At 46.4% G+C, this 19,226-nt stretch overlaps 1 protein-coding gene across 1 annotated transcript in view; it reads right to left on the reverse strand.

Moving 5' to 3' along the window:
• The window catches only part of si:dkey-82f1.1 (DENN domain-containing protein 2A), a 30,834-nt gene that overhangs the window by 3,887 nt on the left and 7,721 nt on the right, over nt 1-19,226 (reverse strand). Inside the window, exons 2-14 of the mRNA XM_068602771.1 lie at nt 12,094-12,180; nt 8,183-9,220; nt 6,580-6,707; nt 5,101-5,213; nt 4,796-4,996; nt 4,448-4,541; nt 3,724-3,774; nt 3,264-3,451; nt 2,469-2,578; nt 1,710-1,779; nt 1,356-1,433; nt 1,099-1,239; nt 855-1,003 (exon numbers count right to left, since the gene is read on the reverse strand). Coding sequence (XP_068458872.1) covers nt 855-1,003; nt 1,099-1,239; nt 1,356-1,433; nt 1,710-1,779; nt 2,469-2,578; nt 3,264-3,451; nt 3,724-3,774; nt 4,448-4,541; nt 4,796-4,996; nt 5,101-5,213; nt 6,580-6,707; nt 8,183-9,220; nt 12,094-12,179 — 2,447 coding nt within the window. The 5' untranslated portion in view covers nt 12,180. The remainder of the gene's footprint in view (nt 1-854; nt 1,004-1,098; nt 1,240-1,355; nt 1,434-1,709; nt 1,780-2,468; nt 2,579-3,263; nt 3,452-3,723; nt 3,775-4,447; nt 4,542-4,795; nt 4,997-5,100; nt 5,214-6,579; nt 6,708-8,182; nt 9,221-12,093; nt 12,181-19,226) is intronic.

Raw genomic sequence — 19,226 nt, forward strand, 5'->3', positions numbered from 1 at the left:
GTACATCTAAGGGGGAAAGTACAGATATCATCTCTACCACAAGATGGCGCTAATCAACAAACTTCTCCTGTCCCCCAAATTTTAATTTGGAACGCAACGTTAAAAGTGAATTCCTGTTGTTACCCTGAGAGGAATGTACAATAAAAATTAAAAAAAGCATCTCTTCGTGGACACTGATAAAAAGTACACAGCGGCAGCAAACACACTCGCCCCACGCTGTTCACGTAATCTCTCCCAGGTGTGCATCTGCTCACAGTTAATTCATTAAGAAATTGATTGACGAGGCCAACTTTCCACTGCGCAGTCGAGAATGTGCAGCGACTCGTGATCTGCTTTGGAGAAAGGCTTCTTGTAATTTTGAACGACGACACGTGGGCGAGAAGCGGGAGACGCGCACGGAACTCTGAACCGAAATCTGAACCAAATCGGTAAAACAATCGCTGCTTCTGCTCGGCCCACGTGTGAAACCAGCTGCACCGCCACAGCGAAAAGGTTCAAAGTCGCTGTGACGACGTCACTGTGCACACGCGTTGGCTCCGGAGTCATCCTCTGAAGCCCGACTCCTTCTATCTGGCGTCCATGACAGCTTTCCAGAGCGGTGATTGTTCCCCAGGCGACTGTATAACACAACAACATTCCTTCCTCTTCCACTCCGTCGGGATCTTCTTGTCCTCAGGCATCACTCAAACTCTTTACTTTCTGTCTCTCCAGCATCAAAACACTTCCTTTCATGACGTGATCACAACAGATTGATTAAAATACCACCATGACTGACGCGAGGACTGGACACGTGACCTTTGAGGTCAGAAAGCGGACGCGGCGGCGCTCCGTAGCGGCGCGCGGCCGGAGCCCACCTGAGCTTGTCGGCCGTGAAGATGACTCGGCGCTCCAGAAGCAGAGAGGCAAACACGCGGAGAAGGAGGCGTAGACTCAAGGAGGAAAAGAGACATTCAAAGTCCACATGTTCCAGACGAGAGTCCGACGGCCGACACAGCTCGATCACCTGCAGGACAGAGAGGACGACGCGCACACGTGACGAAGGACATTAATGTGATTGTATCATCAGGTTCAAATGCTGCGACGCCGCCATCATCTCACCTCGGTCCCAGAGCCAGGGAGGAAGTTTTTGACAGTGATGGTCCTTCCTGGAGCAGGGAAGGGAGCTTCCATTATGCCTCTCATGAAAGGCTGCACCAGAGCGGGGGAGATGGCCCTCCTCTTCTCCACTTCATCCAGGATCTGCAAAGCACAGAGAAAGGGGAAAGCCGTTATTTCGTACGCCTGCGTTGGTGTAGCACGTGCGCTCCTGAGCGACCGCCGCGCATTTGTGTCCGTGCTGGGTTCACTATGTCCACCTTGGAGAAGAGGTCGAAGCAGCCCAGGCGGCTGACGATGCAGTAGACCTCAGGGAGCCTCCGGCCTTTACCACTGGGCTGTGAACAGGCGGCAAGAAAAAAAAAAAAGACAGCTTCAAAACAGCGGAGTGTCACAAGACTGCTCACCCGAGTACAACCACAGGATTAGACCACCGAAGCAAAGCAAAGCCTTTGTTTCACGGAGACTTTGAAGACATATTTACTTTGAAACATCGGCGTCAATTCAAACAAATTCAAGGACTTTTTTTTGGTCTAAATATATTAATTGACGATTTGCAGACGGATACATCTAAAAGAAAACAGGGTACAAGGAGCCTCAGGTTAAGAGCGTACCAGTAATCGCCGACAGTAACCGAACCGCCTGCTTCCATCCTCACCAGTCAGGACAAATGAGAACGTCTCACTGGAGATGGAAAAGAGAGCAAAAATAAAGATGGTGCAGACATTGTGGAACATATTCAGTGTTGTGGAAACAGAAAACTCCATTCCGGACTTGACTTTGTGTTTCGGCAAACAGGACGCGCTCACTCTGCAAACAGCCACACAAATCCTCCTAAGCTCCACCTGACAGGTACTCGTTGACCGCAGGCGACCTTCCTGCCAGGCGAGGGTGCGAGCAAGTTCAAAGAAGGCGTGCGTTCGATGCCCCCCCCTCCACCCCATCCTCTCCGCCATCGAACGTTTGCCTCCAGCTAATAATTAGCCGTCATCGGCAGGACACACACCATCACTTCTCAGAACAATGCCGACGCTGAGCGGCTAAGCTAGGAGCTATTTGCGAATACGGTCAACTTTAAACATCACACAAAGAGAGGCGATTGCGTAGAAACAAACCAGGTGTAAGGTGCTAAATCCACCACTTCTCCCTGTAATCATTTGTCTCTGTCGTCGGAGAAAGAACAGTCATCTTTACGACCCAGGCGGGTCATTTCTATTCGGGGCTTTCAGCTTCTTCTCTAATAAGCGGTTATTAGGAAGGATAACAGCGGAGCTATTAACACTCTGCCGGGAAATTCCTCCGTCCCTGTTTTGTTTCACTTTTGTTTTGTGTTATGTTTGAAGTGCCGCGGCAGCAGCCAGACTCGGACTGACCTGGGGAAGTTGTCGACGGGGGCCCAGTCTTTGGCGTCAGGGAAACAGAACTGAGGGATGACCTTCAGCTGGTCCTCAGCCTCCCGCATGAACTTAAAGCTTCTTTCAAGCTGCATGAACAAAAAAAAAAAAAAAGAGAGAGAGAACGTTTCTATATTAAATGATGCCTGAAGGCCGTTAAAAGTCTTGGACCATCGTGTTTCACAGATGAGGTTGCTCTACAATACACATGGGAACTGAGATCCATTCAAAACGTACATCTGCATACAGGAAATAAACTGTAAACTATAAAAAATAACTACTTAAAGTGCAAACCTTCTGTCTCTATTGCCATGACATTAACCGAAATTAAGTTGACCTTTTCATAATGCTGATCATAAAACTATAGTTTCACTATTTTAGTTAAGTAATGACTAGAGCCAAAAGGTAATTTAATGAGAATAAGATCCAGGTAAGTCTTGTTAACCGACTGTAAACTGGAACTACTTTCTTTTGCTTGTACTTTTCTTTCGTCAGTAGTAAATGTCACTGTTCAGAAATCACTGGGATATGTGTTTTTTTTATTGCATAAAACCTGCTGTTGCCATAAGTTCAAAATGTCCTGTGCTCTTGCCGTTAAAGTCCATACCAGCTACTCATAATCTAGCATATAGGTTGAATTATGAAAGTAGACATCTATTCAGATAATAATACTTACAATAACGTCTCCTTTTCAGCAGTTCGTAAAATTTCCAGTGTCTCATTTTGGTAAAAAAAAAAAGAAAGCGCTTCAGTAACATTTCCATCCCGGTTTACCTTGAGGGGGAATTGCTGTGTGACTTCTGGCAGGTATGGGACTCCAGCCTTGGTTTTGTGGAGCGCAACGACGATGAAATACTCAAAGAGTTTCCTCTCCTGCAAGTCCATCAGATCCCTCTCCAAGGTGCGGTACCGCCCCGTCTGCCTCAGCATGGACTGGACCGACACCAGCCGCTGGCTGTGAGCTGAGGGCAAGAGGAGCACATTTCATGTAAACACTGTCAAGTATATGCACAGAGGTCAGTGTTAGGCCACCGTGGAAGGAAATCTGCAGATACATCTGTGTATATTTTCGATGTTAGACACACAGTGGAACAATGAAAAGAAATAAAAACGGATCTGATTCAGTCACCTGTCGTGTTAATGAAGTTACATGGATGCACATCTAAACGTGCGCTGCTCGGCCTCCCCGAGTATGAAGCTTCTGAAAATGTGTGTATTCGGTTTCTGTTCTCACCTTTTAATTTCTCCTCTGTGTCACTTTCCGACTCACTGTTCTCATCCGTCACTAAAAAAGAAGAGAAGAAGGAGTGAGAAGGACAAACAGAGTGCGAGCAGAATGCAAATGACAATCGCAGGAAACTCAAAGCACGTGAGCTTCGCTCACGTCGCTTTCATTCTTGCCGCCACGCCACAACGCCACCCAGTCCTCTGAAACACGGGTCAGTCTCAACTGACCACAGAATGTTACTTTGCTCATAAAACTAACTGGATGCATATGATTGGTCCTTTTTATGGAGAAAGTTGGTCTTGCCTGGGTGCATCATTTAGGATTTAATTATTTTTCTTGCTTCTTAACTCGAGACTAATGCACTCTTGTCTTCGTGCTCTTTGTTCTCTGCCGAACTTGTGTGACCGATCTGCAGTGGCACATGACGAAGGTTAGCGTGAATGGCCTTTCAATGTTAAGAAAGCTTTTCAAAGACTTCCTGGATACAAACCAGGATCTGCACCTGGATCTGTTTTTCCCACCAGAAACTAATCACTCGTTTCTTGGCCCATCGTCTAACTTTCCACCACATTTTTTATTGAACTCTGTTAACAAGTGTTTTCGAGACATCCTGCTGACTAATAGAAGAAAAAAACAAACACAAAGAAAAGCACAACCCTTTTTTTCAAAGCTTTCAAAGTTATAAAGCAAATCAAAAGTCAACACGCGTGATTTTTGCGGCCTGCCTCACCTCTCCCTGAGCTGGACTCTGTGGACTGAGACACCCTCTTCATTCGTTTCTTCCCTCTTCGCGCCTCGAAGATGCCGTTGATTTTCTGCACCACCTGCGGGGAGGTAAAGGGAAAGAAATATCCATCTCTAACCCCTTGAACAAATAAACCAAAATCTGCCCGGCTCCTGCCCGAAATCCTTTCAGTACACCTTCTGGGAGGCCTTCCTCTGGGCACGCTTCACACAAGAAACATCCATCAGAAAACTTCCCCTGCCTCGCTCATCCCCAGACGGCGGCCTGAGCGGACCATAAATCACAGACATGGGAGCACGAGCTCCGTGAGAGGCCTCTCAGACTCCCATATACCTTGGGGATTTTCCTCCTTCGGCGATTGTACGGGTCTCCGGAGAGGCAGGGGGTGTCGTCCGGGCTGCTGGGTGTGGACGGGGGGCTGATTCGGTAGGGGGAGGAGGAGATGCCAATGTCCCTGCCGGTCTTGCGTAGCTCCAGGAGCTTGAAGCTTCGCCGTTCGGAGGTTTGTCGGAAGAAGCCGGGCTTGGTGGAGAGCTGGGGACGGCAGGAGGTGACAAACGGACACACGGAAGGTCATTTTAGTTCAGCCTCTTCTGATCTTCTTGGTTTTTCACGGCGATGTGTTGGCGGTCACGTACCTTCGTCGGCGTGTCAGGGACAGGAGATGAGGAGGCAGGTGAAACACATTTGCTTCCTAAAAAACTTCTCTCCAGCTCTATATCTTCATAGGGGTTCTCCTTGGATGGAGGATCTTCGGGAGAAAAACATATGAATAGCTTTTTTTTATACTTAGAAATTAGTGTCATCTTGACAACTTCATACATGCTTTCCAAAGAGGATATAAAAGGATATTCTATAACCGTCATGTTTGTTTTGCCAGACAATTCCCACTCCAGATGTGCGTTAACCCCGCTCATATATTTAACCGTGATGAGATGCTTGCACTGCTAACGCTAAATGTGACTCCAACCACCAGTCCTCCCCTACAGATAAGGAGAGAGAAAAGTCGAATTTTCCAAAAAAAGCGGTGTCTCTCTAAATCTCTCCTCTCCTCCGCTCTATCAATACATCCACCAGATGTGACCCGGAGGAGTCGGAGGATGAAGAGGGACGTTCAGTTCCCTGCTTCTTCTCCCTCTGAGGAAACCAAAGGATCAACGTTCTGGTTTTTTTTTTTCGTTTGTTTTTTTCATTGCTGGCGGACGAGAACGTCACACTAATCCCCTCGCTGTGATGCGAGTCTGCATCCGTCATCGAGGTGCGCGTCTGACTATGTGCACTGGTGACAGTTGCTTTCCTCTCAATCTGAAAACCCCTGACAGGCATGTGGATCACGTGTTGATGAGAAGCTTGTTTTTGAGTGTAGACGTTGACGACAAGACCACGACAAGACAACGGTTCATCACTTTTTTTTGGCTTTTTTGTATTTGGAGCGTTTGGTGAACCACGTCTGAGCGTTTTAAAGAACGATGCCATTGCATGGAAAGAGGAAACTTGGAAAGGAATCCAAAATAAGCTGCGGCATCACTCAACTAGCGTTTAAGTTCATTTGACTACTGCAAGCAAGCAGCACTCATTACGCACCAGTCTCTGGGATTAAAATCAAAGACACATTGAAGCAATTGCCAGTAATGTGCCGTGGTTCTAAGCTCTGAACCCCCCCCTAACCCTCCACCCTCTCCACCCCCCCCCCGCTGCACTGACAATCACAGTAGCCGACCTCAGCTGCAGCACGACCTCACACAACGCCAATATCGGGCTTGTTGAAATTAAACAGGCTCTGGGTGGGGTTGGCAAAACCCCGCAGACAATAAGGTAGGAACGTAGGTCAAATTTCGACGTATAATTTTTAATAAAAGAGAAGCAGCGTGGCTCTAAATTAAAACCCGAGCGGAGTAAAGACAGCTTGGCCTCTTCGTCACCTCTTTACTCAGCTCTGTGATGCACACTGATATGAGAAATGAAACTAAAGGGTCATGCGGCGTGTGAGGGGGAGAGAACATAGGACAGCCTACCGACGGTATTTGTCTATAATGTCTTCCAGTTTTAGTGAACACAAAGGTGATAACACTTTGAAACCATGTCGGCAACTTGACTTTCCACAATGTATTGCTTACCTATAATATCCTCGTAGACATTCTCTTCTGATAAAGTGCGTGTTAGGCCCAGTCGGGACTGAGCGTACCAGTCCACCCTGCAGCTTTCTGAAGACGACTGGAGCAGATCCTCAAATTCATAAGACTTCCTGCTTGGACAGAGGATTGCCAAACTTTAGGAGAATTGCACGCCAAATAGAAAAGAAGAGGAAGGAAGGATCTTTGAGTGTTCCTGCTGGTGCTTTTAAGGAATGTTTGATATGCCAAGCAGGAAAAAAACTGATGTGACCGTTTACTAGTTGCCACATCTGAATGACCACATCTGTGTTTCATCACTGCCGAGGATTAAAGCCAAGTAGGATGAAGAGCACACGAGCAGCCGTGGACGCATGAGTTCGCCACATGCATGCACATACAATTAAAGTAAGTTTCCTCTTTATTGGGTGGAACTTGTTACATTCATTGCGATACAAAGCAACGCTCCTTTCTTTCTGTTCAGTGTTGCTCAATTGGACATAGTGAAAGAACATTTTGCCATCCAAAATCGTGTTATATGATTTGGTGTCTGCCTTGTCAGTCATGTTTTTATCTTTAACATTAACTGCATATGAAAACTAGCCATTTTTTGCTAAATCATGTGAACTGCTGTGCATTGTCGCTGATATATATTAAACTTAAGGAGAGTAAATGATCATGGAGTTAAATAAGCACCTTTTGGACCGAGGTTTACCGAATGACAGACGTTGTAAGCTTTACAAAAGAGTGATTAATGGCGGAGCCGCTCCACGGCGTTGGGTGCAGCTAGGTGTAACTATAAACCTGCAACTCGGTAAAGTTGTTCACACCCACAAAAATGCACACTAAGAGCAAGACAGCCTGACCAAACAAAGGGCTTGACACAGCACACTTGAGCAGAGTGAGGCCTCCACATATGGTATGGAATGTAACAGATCCGAGCCAAGCTCCAAACAAGAACTCAGACCACTGAGAAAGTGAACAATAGATGTACTCCAACACGGCCGAGTTCACATTATTGTTTTCCTCACAGAGCTCTGTTTGTTTGACTGTAACCGTCTGAATTTGAGTACAACTTCGAAGACATGTTAATGGCTCGTGGTAGGATAAGTGATTCAGATTCTGGATCATAGTTAACACTTCACAAGTGCACACATGTTTATATTTACAAAATGCCCAACAATCTATTTGTGATGGGCTTTGCATTGCATCATTTTCACGGTCAATGCTTAAAGTCTTAAAAAAAGCAAAAGGGCCTCGGCGCTCTCTGCCAGAAGAGTTTTTGGAAAGAGGAATGAGTTCAGTGGATGTGTACATTCCTCCGATCCAACCAATGAGCTCATTCTTCGGGATATTTAGAAACAGTATGATGTCACCAGTGGTTTTGATTTACAGCAGATGGGGGTGATGTTTACCTCAGTGTTTGGTGGTGATGGTGGGGGGATGGTCACAGGACACACAGAGCTATCAATAGTTCATGAGGAAGCAAGCAACTTAAAACAATATCTTTTGGGGGGAATTTAGCTTTTGGGGTGAAGACAAGAAATGCTTCAGGTCCACACTATTCACGACCGCCCATATCTTTACGTCTATCTTCTTACTCTCTTACCTGTTACTACTATCTCGGGGTTTGTCAGCCCAGGGTCTCCTGCAAACCCCAGGTGGTGGGCACGTGGGTAAAGGTGGAGGAGGAATTGAGGGCAAAGGGGGCAAGTTCCTCCTGCCCTTCCCCGAGCCAGGCCCTGAAGTTGGGGTGGTGGGGGGTGTGTGATGCTGGAAGGTCCTCTGGGGTTTGGGTAGAGGGTTTATAGACGGAGCCCCTGGCTCACTGTATACGTTCTCCGGATCCCCCTCCCTCCTCCTGCGCGACCCGCCGGACCGAACGTCAAAAGTCCCAAAAATGGGCTCGTTGCCTTTCTTTTCTGTTTCCTCCAGCTCCTCCTTTGAAGGCGGGCAGAAGTAATTCCCTGGAAATGCCAGCGAAGGTCTGTCAGGAACGTCCTTCGTTGCCTTCTCCAGTTTCTTAACATGAGTTAAAACACTTTTCTTGTCTTGGGGTGGTTCTGTTGGCTTGGACGCCCGAAATCCCCTCTCGAGGATCACTTCTCTGTCCTTGTTTGTTAGGCCCTCTGGCGATTTAGGCCTCGAATCCCCCAACTTTCCAACATTCTCCTTCCCTGAGTCCTGTCTGTCCCAGTTGACAAACCTCTTGCTATCTGTCCTTTGGACCTCAGAAGCTTTGAAATCCTTTTTCCTCACGGTCTCAACCTCCTTCTGCGTCGTGCTCAGCGGACATGTCCCCGTAGAAGTCGGTGGGGCCGGCTCCTTCTTGCCCTCCCATTGTGAGATCTTATCACGGATGCTGGCGGTCTTCGCTGCCGCCGGGCTCTTGCTGTTCAGCTTGCCACACAGCCCGTTCTCCGTGTTGGAAGTCCGCGGGTCGCTGGTGGAGGCGGCTCTCCTGTGAGCCAGCATGGCGTCGGGAGGACCGGGGCTGTCGCTCAAGCTGAGCAAAGGGGAGAGAGGACGCTTGGTGGACACAGCGGGGTCCCTCCGGTCTCTGTCCCCTGGTGACCCGCACACCTCTTGGCGATGGGGCACCGCAGACGACGGAGCCACTCCAACCTTCAAGCCACAGCACTGGAGCCTAGACGAGAGACGCACAAAGAAAAGTCAACGTACACAATTGACATTCTTGCTTAACCCTTGAAAGGGTTGCAAACTAACCGCAAGTGCCATTCATGAACACCCAAAGCTGCCAAGTCAACTTTATATATGGAGACAAACACAAAACAACAAGAAAAGTGTGCACATGTTTGGTATTTTTTTTCTCCATTTGCAACAGGTTGCTCGTAAGCCTTTAATGAGAACTGCAAATATTAAGCAAAAAAGTTGCCAATTCAAAAGGAACGTAAATAAGTAAATTAAACTTGAGCAATTCAAACTTGCTTGATTCAAGACAATTTTTCAAACCAGAGCTACAGCATAAGATCTGAAAAATGAACACATTAATATTTAACAAATCCAGACTAAACAGGTTTAATAATCCTATGCAAATGATGCTTGACGTTCAAATGTACGATTAGCAAGAGAATATATGATTTCATCATCTTAAAATAATACGATCTTCCAGCTTATGGAATTGTCCGTTTTGCAGGAAAAAGCAAAAACGTGGAAAGAGTCTTCTCTGGGAAGGGGACCGTGCTAACCACTACTGAAGCACACGTAATTCAAACCAGATAAACAGAGGGAGAAAGTACGTTGCACTCTTGTCAACTCTTATAATTTATAGTGCAATTATTTTCATAGCAATGTCAGTTGCTGCTTTCAGTGTACACATAGCTAAGAATCGTGCTCCCCATAGCTTTTAAAGTTGGCCAAGCAACGTGAGCACTTACAATTACGCCCAAATAGGTCTTTGTTTTATGAGGTAAACAAGAATTCTCGTTAAAAGAGCTTAGACGTCTGTTTGGTGCCGCTGTTTTAGCCGTGAGTCACTCTGAGAAGATAACTGGGTCACGACTGTTTGAACTCTGGCTTCCAGGGTCAGAGTTTACATGACACACACAAACACACACATACACACACAAGCACGCACACACAGACAGCTATTTTCGGGAGAGAAGATAAAAGTACACAAAAGAGGGTAGAGGCCGAAATGTAGACGTGTATCTCTCCTGCTCTACTCCCAAGCCCTCAAATCTTTGCTTTGGCCCTCAAAACCATTCATCAAATGATTGAATTTCCAACAAACGGAGGAAACATGGCCTTGCTGGGTGACTTCTGATGACATTGCTGGATGTGAAAACCAACAGTCATGCAATCCAGAGGAAAATCTCAGGGGGAAATTACTGAATCAAGTTTCCTCAGAGACCCTTGAAGAAAAGAAAAGACTTTTATGTTGTAACTATATGACCAACGAGGAAACCAAATAATTACCTTTTAAATGAATCTGGGTTTTATTAGTTTGGTCCCCCTCCCCCTTTCTTTCTCCTATTGTGTCCCTCAGTCGAAACACCGGTTTTTAAAAAGCATGAAGCAACAGAGAGGGGAAAAACTAGGTCAGATAGAAGAGCCAAGTAAAGGAGAACAGGAGTAGGGAGGGCTGCCGAGGGGGGAATTAATAGAGTATTTCCCCCATCTCTATGAAGTATGATTGCGTTTGTGAAAAGAGAGTTTTGCCAAGCACGGGTGGGGCGTGGAGATGAGTGAGGGTCATTGGGGGCGGAAGGATGGAGAACGGGCACAAGGGCACAAAAGCATCTGTAACCAGCTGAGCTAACACGGGATCAGCAAATAAGAGAAAGGGTTTCAAATACAACTCACGTTTAACAACTGCCAAATGGAAATAGTGAGCTTTTGAGCAATGGGCGCTCCGCAGTAATATGGCAGACCATCAACACAACAGACATTTAAACCAAATCCCGTCATTACAATCTAAATGGCACTAATGAATATTGCAAGCATGACAGAAGGGACTATAGAGGGTGGTCATAGAGGCATTAGACAGTGGCAGCAGGGGGGCAGTAACAGTATCTCAATGCCAGATGGCCAACGCTGCCCCGCTCTCTCGCCATGCTATTGTTACACTCTTGACCCAAATGGGAAGGGGTGTCTTCAGCTTGCTTAAGAGCAGCAAAGAAGTGTGTGTGAGCGCTTAAGCCCAGGCGCTATGCGTTGGAGAACGTGTGGAGGTATAAGATAACAGAAAGTGAACCAGTATACAGCCTTTGTCTCATCCTGCAGCACATGGTTTTCTTCAACTGAAAGTTGAAGGATCTTCAGATTAAAAGGGTTTCACAAGCATGTTTTTGGACAGATTGGTAGGTCACATGGTACTCAAATGGCAAATCAGTTCTATGCGTACTTTAAAAGGTGTTTTGTGCAAATTAGTAATATACTGACATACAGTTTTGAGTTTCATTCTTTGGTACAAAACAAAAAAAGTGAATGAATTTCAAACACTACCCATCACGTTTGTAATGCCAACGTTCTGTTAAATATTTGATGTCTCAAGTTCAAGCTGAGACAAACACAATGATATTATTAGGGTAATTTTTTCAGTTTGAGGGTTTTGGAGGGCTCCACAGAAGGAACAACATGTTGAATCACACAGGAATTGACCCAAAGGTTCTACAATACTCAACCTCGTGCAATTGCAAAGCACTTTGGGTTTCATAGTTAGCTTCTCTCCTAAACACATAAGGCACTTTTTTTTAAAACTTATTTTCGATGAACCAGATTTGTTTTAAACAGTTGGGGTTGTTTGTAATAATAATTCTATCCAAGGTTTGCAAATGCTCAACAAGCATCTGATCTATATGAAAAGAATTGGATTGTTACAATAATAATATAATGACAGACAGGTTGCTATAAAAGCCTTGCTCAAGGAGACTTTGACAATAATTCATGAGAAATCACTACATAGTTGCTGTCGCACTGATATGTTGGACACGTATAGGTATTGCTACTGGACATGAAATCATAATAAAGTATTTGCTCGTGTTTTGAGGTACCTACCCGTTGACTGATTGGTAGATACAGTTGTCAGAGTTCGTACAGAGCAGCAGGGCCCTCCCACCGGTCATGGTGCTAGCAGCTGGCATCCTGCACAGTCACACAAAACACAGTCAGTTAGCACAATATATTTGTATAATGGGGTGAGTGCATTATGTTTTGTGGATGGCAAAAGTTTGTTAAAACACAGGCGAATGCACAGCAGACCTAAATTTCCGTTTATAGGTCCGGAGGTTGCGAAGAAAAACATTCACAAATCAAACTGTTGCAGAGCATGAATACATTGAGAAGGTTGAACATATTCCAGCTTGTGTTTTTTACTAAATATATGGACATGATACATACAAATAGGCAGACATACAGACTGATAAATGAGAGTTAGGTCATAAGAAGAGCTGCTTACCCAGGAATCCCTCCGGGGGACATATTATAACTCTACTGTGTGAGGGTGAACTACCAAATAGCTCAAACGTCTCATTCATGGTGGTTCAGCAAAACTCTTTTCTGAACCAAGCAGCAGAGAAGCAGACCTCACAGGTTTCACGCCGTCCCATAAAAACCAAACTTCAACAGACAACCCTCATTATAAACCAGCACCAATGTGGCATTATGGAAAATTTATGGAATATACTAAAACTCCACAATATAATTAAGCTCCATTGGGGAAACAAGGAGAAAGGCACTGAGTTCTACTTTTTAAGGCTATCACTCAATGTCTGGTCTCTTCCAGAACATATTTCTGGAGTATTTTCAAAACGAGAACTGCGCACACATTTTGTTTTTGCACTTCGAGTCCTCTCTGCAAACTCTCCTTACATTCCAGAAAAGTAGCTTCCTTAATGTCTTCCAGCGCTTCACATTTCTCTCAGCTCTTTATTACGGACAAGTAGTGCCAAGGCGACTGCGAGGGGGGAGAAATTATTACTTGGTACATTTGTCAGAGCACAATGAAACCAGATCCACTTGCAGCCATGGCGAGACCCTCCGTACGTAGCATCGAATTAGAGCCGCTGGTACACAGCGCTCATGAGCTGGCCTGTAAATGGTTGTGGAGGGTTGGCATGAAGCTAAAGGGCCTAGCCTCTGCCTGGCTCTGATGTGGTTAACATAGAAGAAGGGGGGAAGGTTAGGTCTTACTCGTGTTGGCAGGTATTCACACATTTGTTCTTAAGTAAATTCACAGAGACACTAATACATGCTTTGCCACCCGGCTGCGTACTCAAACGAAAAACCTTCAGAGATCGACACGTCCTGCCAAAACCTTCATACTCCAGGACCAAATTATGGATGTGTGTGCATGTGTGACTTCAACCAGATGTGCTGGGATACTTTAGGGTATCCGTAGGCCGTTAAACATTTCCTGTGCACAGCCTGGACCTAATCCCCCCCCCCCACCTTCGATCTTTTCCCAGTAAACCTGCATTACCTAACCGTGACATTTCTCTCCGTTGCCCCCCTGCCGATGTGACCCGCGCTCAGCCGAATTCCACAAATCGTTGCTCCAACTGGCAGTCAGAAAAAAAGAGCCACAATTTCAGCGGATTACGTCAAAATATAAATTGCCGCCAACCAGCTGAACTCTTCCCCGAGTTAACAACATAATTGGCCCTCCGGGTCCAGTGTTTTGGAATTACTCTGGGCTTTTCCTTTTTGCGCTTCCAGAATGAAAGAACAACAGGACACTGCGGAAAAGTTGCGGCCTCCTCGTCTGGTACGGAGTAGACTGAAAGTACAATGCGTCATTTTATTTTTTTGCTTCTATTCTCACAGCTCAACTTACAGCCATCCATTGCTTTGTCTTCAGCCCCCCCAGAGAGAGAGAGAGGAGGAGGAAGAAGAGGAGGAGAGTTTGCGTCAACCATCCACCGGCCTGTGGGCCCAAATTATTTTCAGCTGTGAGCCGAGCAGAGGTCACATGTTTGAGGGGAAACATCAACCGATATTTTTCCCTTCCTCCCCCTCTGGATTTTTTTTTCTTCTCCTTACTAAAAATCCAACACAGAAATGAAGAACAGAAATCCCGCGTGGAAAGGAGGGTGGGCAAGGGGGACTGTAAAGAATGTGTAGAGCCTCCTAGTTTTACAGTTGAATTTTTCTCCAGTTTGGGGAGGGTGTTGTATATCACAGGGGGGGAGAGGAACATTGGGGTGGAGGGGGGGGAGGGAGACAGGGGTTGTCAAAACTAAAGAGGAAAGTGGATATTGCAAAGAATAATACAAGTATACTGTTGCCCTGTTAAAACAGTGTCAGCTTTTAGGCTGTCCCGTTTCATTGTTTGGAGCCCCGGGGTTGGAGACGCTGGTGCCCTAAAAGGTAATTTGGTATTTTCGCACAATTCAGACCGAATTCAAACTTGACTTCCCGCATGCAGGAGGGTGCTCCTCCGCACCCGCCCGAACCCAAGAAGAAGCAGTGTGTTCACATCTCGTAAAAGCAGTAAATTTTGACAGCATTGCCAGTTTTACAGCGTTGGGTTACTGAGGAAACTCTTTTCGGGAGCAGCGAGGGCTTTTGTCTCCGACAGCTATTGGGCAACTATTGTTAACCCTGACCCTCAGAGCAAGATGGCCACCATAACAATGCAGAGGCTGAGGGAAGCCATCTGTTGAGGCCAATAAAAACATCACAGGAAACTGCCCCCCTTCAGCCTCGGCCCCGTGAGGTGTGACAGGCCACGGACACTGCGGCAGAGGAAGTGGTGTTCAAGCAGCTGGGTGGAGAAGATGGCAGTGGAGATTGTGTTAGAATGAATACAAGACACGATATGTTTGATGTGTGATGATAAAAGAGTCCTTCAGTCCTTCCATAGTACCTTCTATACCCAGAATCCCCTGCTAACTATTGGTTTTTATCTTATTTTCTTAATTACCTTCAGATAAAGACATTACAACGATATCTTCCATGAAGGATACCCTCCGGTTCTGGCCTCAGATGAAAACGGATCGGTGCTCAGTGAGTCTTAATTGCCTTGAAGCTTTTACTCGATAGAGATAGCGTCAGGCGGGTTCAGATGCAGGGCATCAGAGCCAAGCATCAGTTGCATAACAAACCTTGCGGGAGATTTCTATCAGCGGATGGACACTGACTGGGTATATCTGGCCATGGACAGATTATTACAAACATATCCTCAAACATACCGCAGAGAGAGAGGGATGTGCGTCGTCTGTTTCGGCTTAAAGGTTGAATCATGGCGTGATGTTAATGAAATGAATATGATCTTAGTTTATGACAAGCTCCAGCTATTCGAAAATGTACGGTTCAGTAAAGTAATCAAGGGAGGGGGGTGTTGTAGCGGGGGCCAAACATTGCACAGTTTGACCTGAGGGTAGCACTGGAGGGCCCATGCATCCAAAGGGCCGATCCTCCTCTAGTCAGTGGCTATCATGGGACATATCAGCTCTACATTTTCGGACCGTTGTCAGAAGGCAACCGTTTCGAACGGCCTCATGTGGAGGCGGGTAAAAACCTTGCCGTCATAGAGAGAGGCGAGATGTGACGCTATGTTTAATATGGAGATAATGGTGAACATTTCCATCCAGTCTCTCGTGGTTTGTACTCTTTGAAAGTGACAGAACAAGTTGTGTAAAGAACAAAAAGAGAGAGCCTGATTATGATTAGTGTAACTGTCAGATATCTGGGATCCCTAGATGACGAACAGACCAAAGGCCACCCAAATGCAACACTATTTGACCTTTGCCTGGTCATACAGCTGTAAATGAATCCATAATTCACAAACTTTTGCACACGGATTACTCCGCAGCACAAACATGCAGACTTTCTGAGACGACAGCCCAACTGGTTTTTGTTATACCGAACTCACACAACGTTGGATTCATCGAGGGAATAAAAGAAATCGGTCCGGACTCATACAACGGCAATGTGATGACACACTCACACTCCACCACATTTTCCACAGTGAGTTCCTCAAGCTGTGTCAGTTACAGTGTGAGGTAGCTTTTTAACCGCTCTGTCATCAGGACCGGTGACATGAGAATCAGTCAGAATTTAGTCAGTGATCAACTACACAAATATCGCTCTTATACTCTTTACGGACAGTATCAGACAGTGATATTGCGAGTGGGCCTTTTTGGTTTGCGTCTTTGTTGTGTTAACTCTCTGCGATAATCTGAGAAAGTGTTGCTGCATGCAGGTGTGTGTGTGTGCTGCCAGTGTTTCAGAGCTTTATCGGGCCTTTGACTTGTTGTCAGCGACCTGCTGACTGGCTGCTGCCGTAGTGCTCCGGAGGCCCGCCTCTCCCCAACAGCTGCTTCTCATAAAGATTTCATCCTCCCCTCTGTCCCTCCGTCCCTCCATCCCTCTGTCCAGCCCTGCAAGAAACAGCTAACACCATGACATCACCATCCCTCGCTTGTTCTTCCCCACACTGCTCTCTTTAGCTCTTGTGTCATTTCGAAATACCTAAAAAGGGCAAAGTCGCTCACAGCCCGCGCTGCATTTCACACTTATCAGGACATGAAGTCACAGAACACACGGAGCGCAAACAAAAAGAGGCGGCCCCTAAACCACTTGGCATCCTGGGAGTGAAGTTTGAGGTAAAACGGGGATGGGGAGAGCGCACTATAGCTCAAAAATGGGAATTATATAATGCAATAAAGAAGGGGAAAAAAAAGTATTTTCTTCTTTTTCTTTCTGCACCCACGTTGCGTGAAGGACCCTGTCCTCTACTACAAGTGGTTCATTAAAGCGTGTGCCAACGTTTTGCCTGCAATCAATTTAACGCAGCGCTGCACATTTCGCCTGCGCTTTCTGGAAACTGCGGACGGCAAACTCGGCTACTTTTTTCCTTGCCATCTTTCACTCTTTTCATTTCTCTCTTTCATTCCCACTCAGTCTCGGAGTTGCGCAGACAAAAGTATGATGGAGGAGGACTTGCTTTTAATCCTTTTCGCCCCTCGTTCTCTTTCATACTGAAATGTACGTCAGAGGTTATTCATGTACGGCCAATTTGTTTTGAGCGCTCCGAGGTTGCCAGATCTGACGGGATGTATGGGGATTTCACAGTGACTGACACGCTGCCTTGACCTGGCCGACTCTTGCCCGGTTTTGCTTGCTTCCAGAAGAAGTAGAAAAGGAAGGGTTGATGGTAAAGGAAAGGATGTATGGAGAGGAGGAGGGGAGGAGAGGGTCGGGCAAATAAACAATGGAATTTTATCTGGGCCCTGCAGTCTCCCTCTCTCTCTCTTTCCCTCTCTGTTTCTGTCTCTGTGTCCTGTTCAGGGCCCCTGCTGCTTTCCCAAGCTGATTTCATAGCAAGACCTTGGACATGAGCCAAACAGGCCAATTCTATGACTATGAGTGCCTGTATCTGTGTGTGTGTATGTGTGTGTGTATCTGCCCATACGCGCGATTGACAGCAAGAAATGCGCGTTACAAGCCTGGAAGCTGCACACTCGTTGAATTTGTTCTACACGCCATTCAAACTTATAGTCCTGCTGGCCTGCTGCGCCGTGTCCTCTTGCCCCTCCACTTCTCCCCCTGCTCCCTCCATTGTTAGGAGAGGATGGATGTGAGACAGCATAGAAACTGGGTTCACCACAGAACCAGACAGGAACTGATGGGGGATACCACAAACAATTAATTTCTCCCCGCATGTATTTTTGCTTATCAATCCACCAACACAACAGTGTCCATTGTTGTATTTTTCGAACGCCACACATGTAGCATTTCTTGTTATTGTGGTTGCCGTTTATTACTGAGACTCTGACAGCCTGGGTGTCTACAGTCTATCCCGCTGGGGAGCTGGAAGAATGGGCCAAAATATTACCTCAGTAAACGTATAAACAAACCCTCATTATAACAGGGGCCACAGAGGAAGCCGCCATGGATGTAATTATGGTGCACATGCACAACCAAGGGACAGAATGATACACAATTTGAGCAGCACATGCATGAAATGAATAGTTATTTTCTAGTTTGTGTTAGTGCCCACACACTGAGAGGAAGTACGATGTGATTTGCAGGAAGTTGGGAGTAAGACTGACCCTTCTGTGTCTTCTGAAATGAAGTCATCAAATTTTTGCACAGGAAGGTTTTTTTGGCTTAAGAGTTCACCACATACAGAACTTTAGTTCGCTGTTGATAAATGGGACAGCTCTGACTACCACAAGGTCAAAATGGCAGCAAACGGAAGGAAAATTCCAGACAAACTCAGCAAAATCCTCCTAAAGTCCTTCCCACTCTCTCCACCTGTCAGAGTTTACAAATGATCATCCCGTAACAGTTTAACCACAGGGCTTTAATGGAGAAGGTCTCCCTTTCCCTTTGGAGTTTGTGGCTTCCATTCCACATTCCACTGACTGCAAATGGTGCGGCTTGCAGGGTAATGATGCCCTAAAGTCTTCAAAGTGATAAGCCCTTCTAGGAATACAAGTCTGAAGGGTGGATGGGTGGGGGGGGGGGGTCTCTGACACTGTTGGCCTGACAAAAGGTGAAAATTAAGTGCATAATTGAAAAAGATTTGTGGAAGCTTTTAAGCACGAAAGAGTTTCTTAAACCTGGACGGACCCGGCGCGACTAAGATTGAGTTCTCCCACCTCCACAATGGCTTTTACCTCGCGCCAACGAATACATGAGAGGCCTTGACTCGCTCAAAAAAAAGAGAGGAGAAGCCCCTCGACCTGAGAGGAAGACAAGATCATCACAAGGAGAAGAGAAAAATGGAGGAGGATGAATCCGTCTAGGAGGCCGAGCAAACAAATCTCTCTCTATCCCCCCATCTGGGAACGGGTGTCGTGTTACGTCTCTTTGCAGGGTCGGGCGCATCTGTCCTTCGACTCCCTCCCACAGACATGTCAGCCCCTCCTCCCCACAGACAGAGAGCTCCCATCAGCAGAGCTCCTGACTCCCCAGTCTGCTCCCAATTACCCCGCTGGCTCCACAGACCAGTGCCCATGCCAACACATCCCAGGGCCTGCTTTCAAACGGCTCTCTCTTCGGCCTACGCAGCCTCCCCCATCCCACACCGCTTCTGTCAAATCCTGAAAATGCGGTACTCTGGCTTCAGCCAACGTCGACAGATTCTGTGACGCTATAAAGGCCTCGGGATGTTTCCAAACACAACGCTGGATTGGTTATTCGTATGCTTGACGCAATAACTGGGCGGCCAGGTTTGTTGT

This window comes from Clinocottus analis, unplaced genomic scaffold, assembly GCF_023055335.1.
Source record: "Clinocottus analis isolate CAN_PGR_092001 unplaced genomic scaffold, fCliAna1.0.p SCAF_6, whole genome shotgun sequence".
Lineage (NCBI taxonomy): Eukaryota > Metazoa > Chordata > Actinopteri > Perciformes > Cottidae > Clinocottus > Clinocottus analis.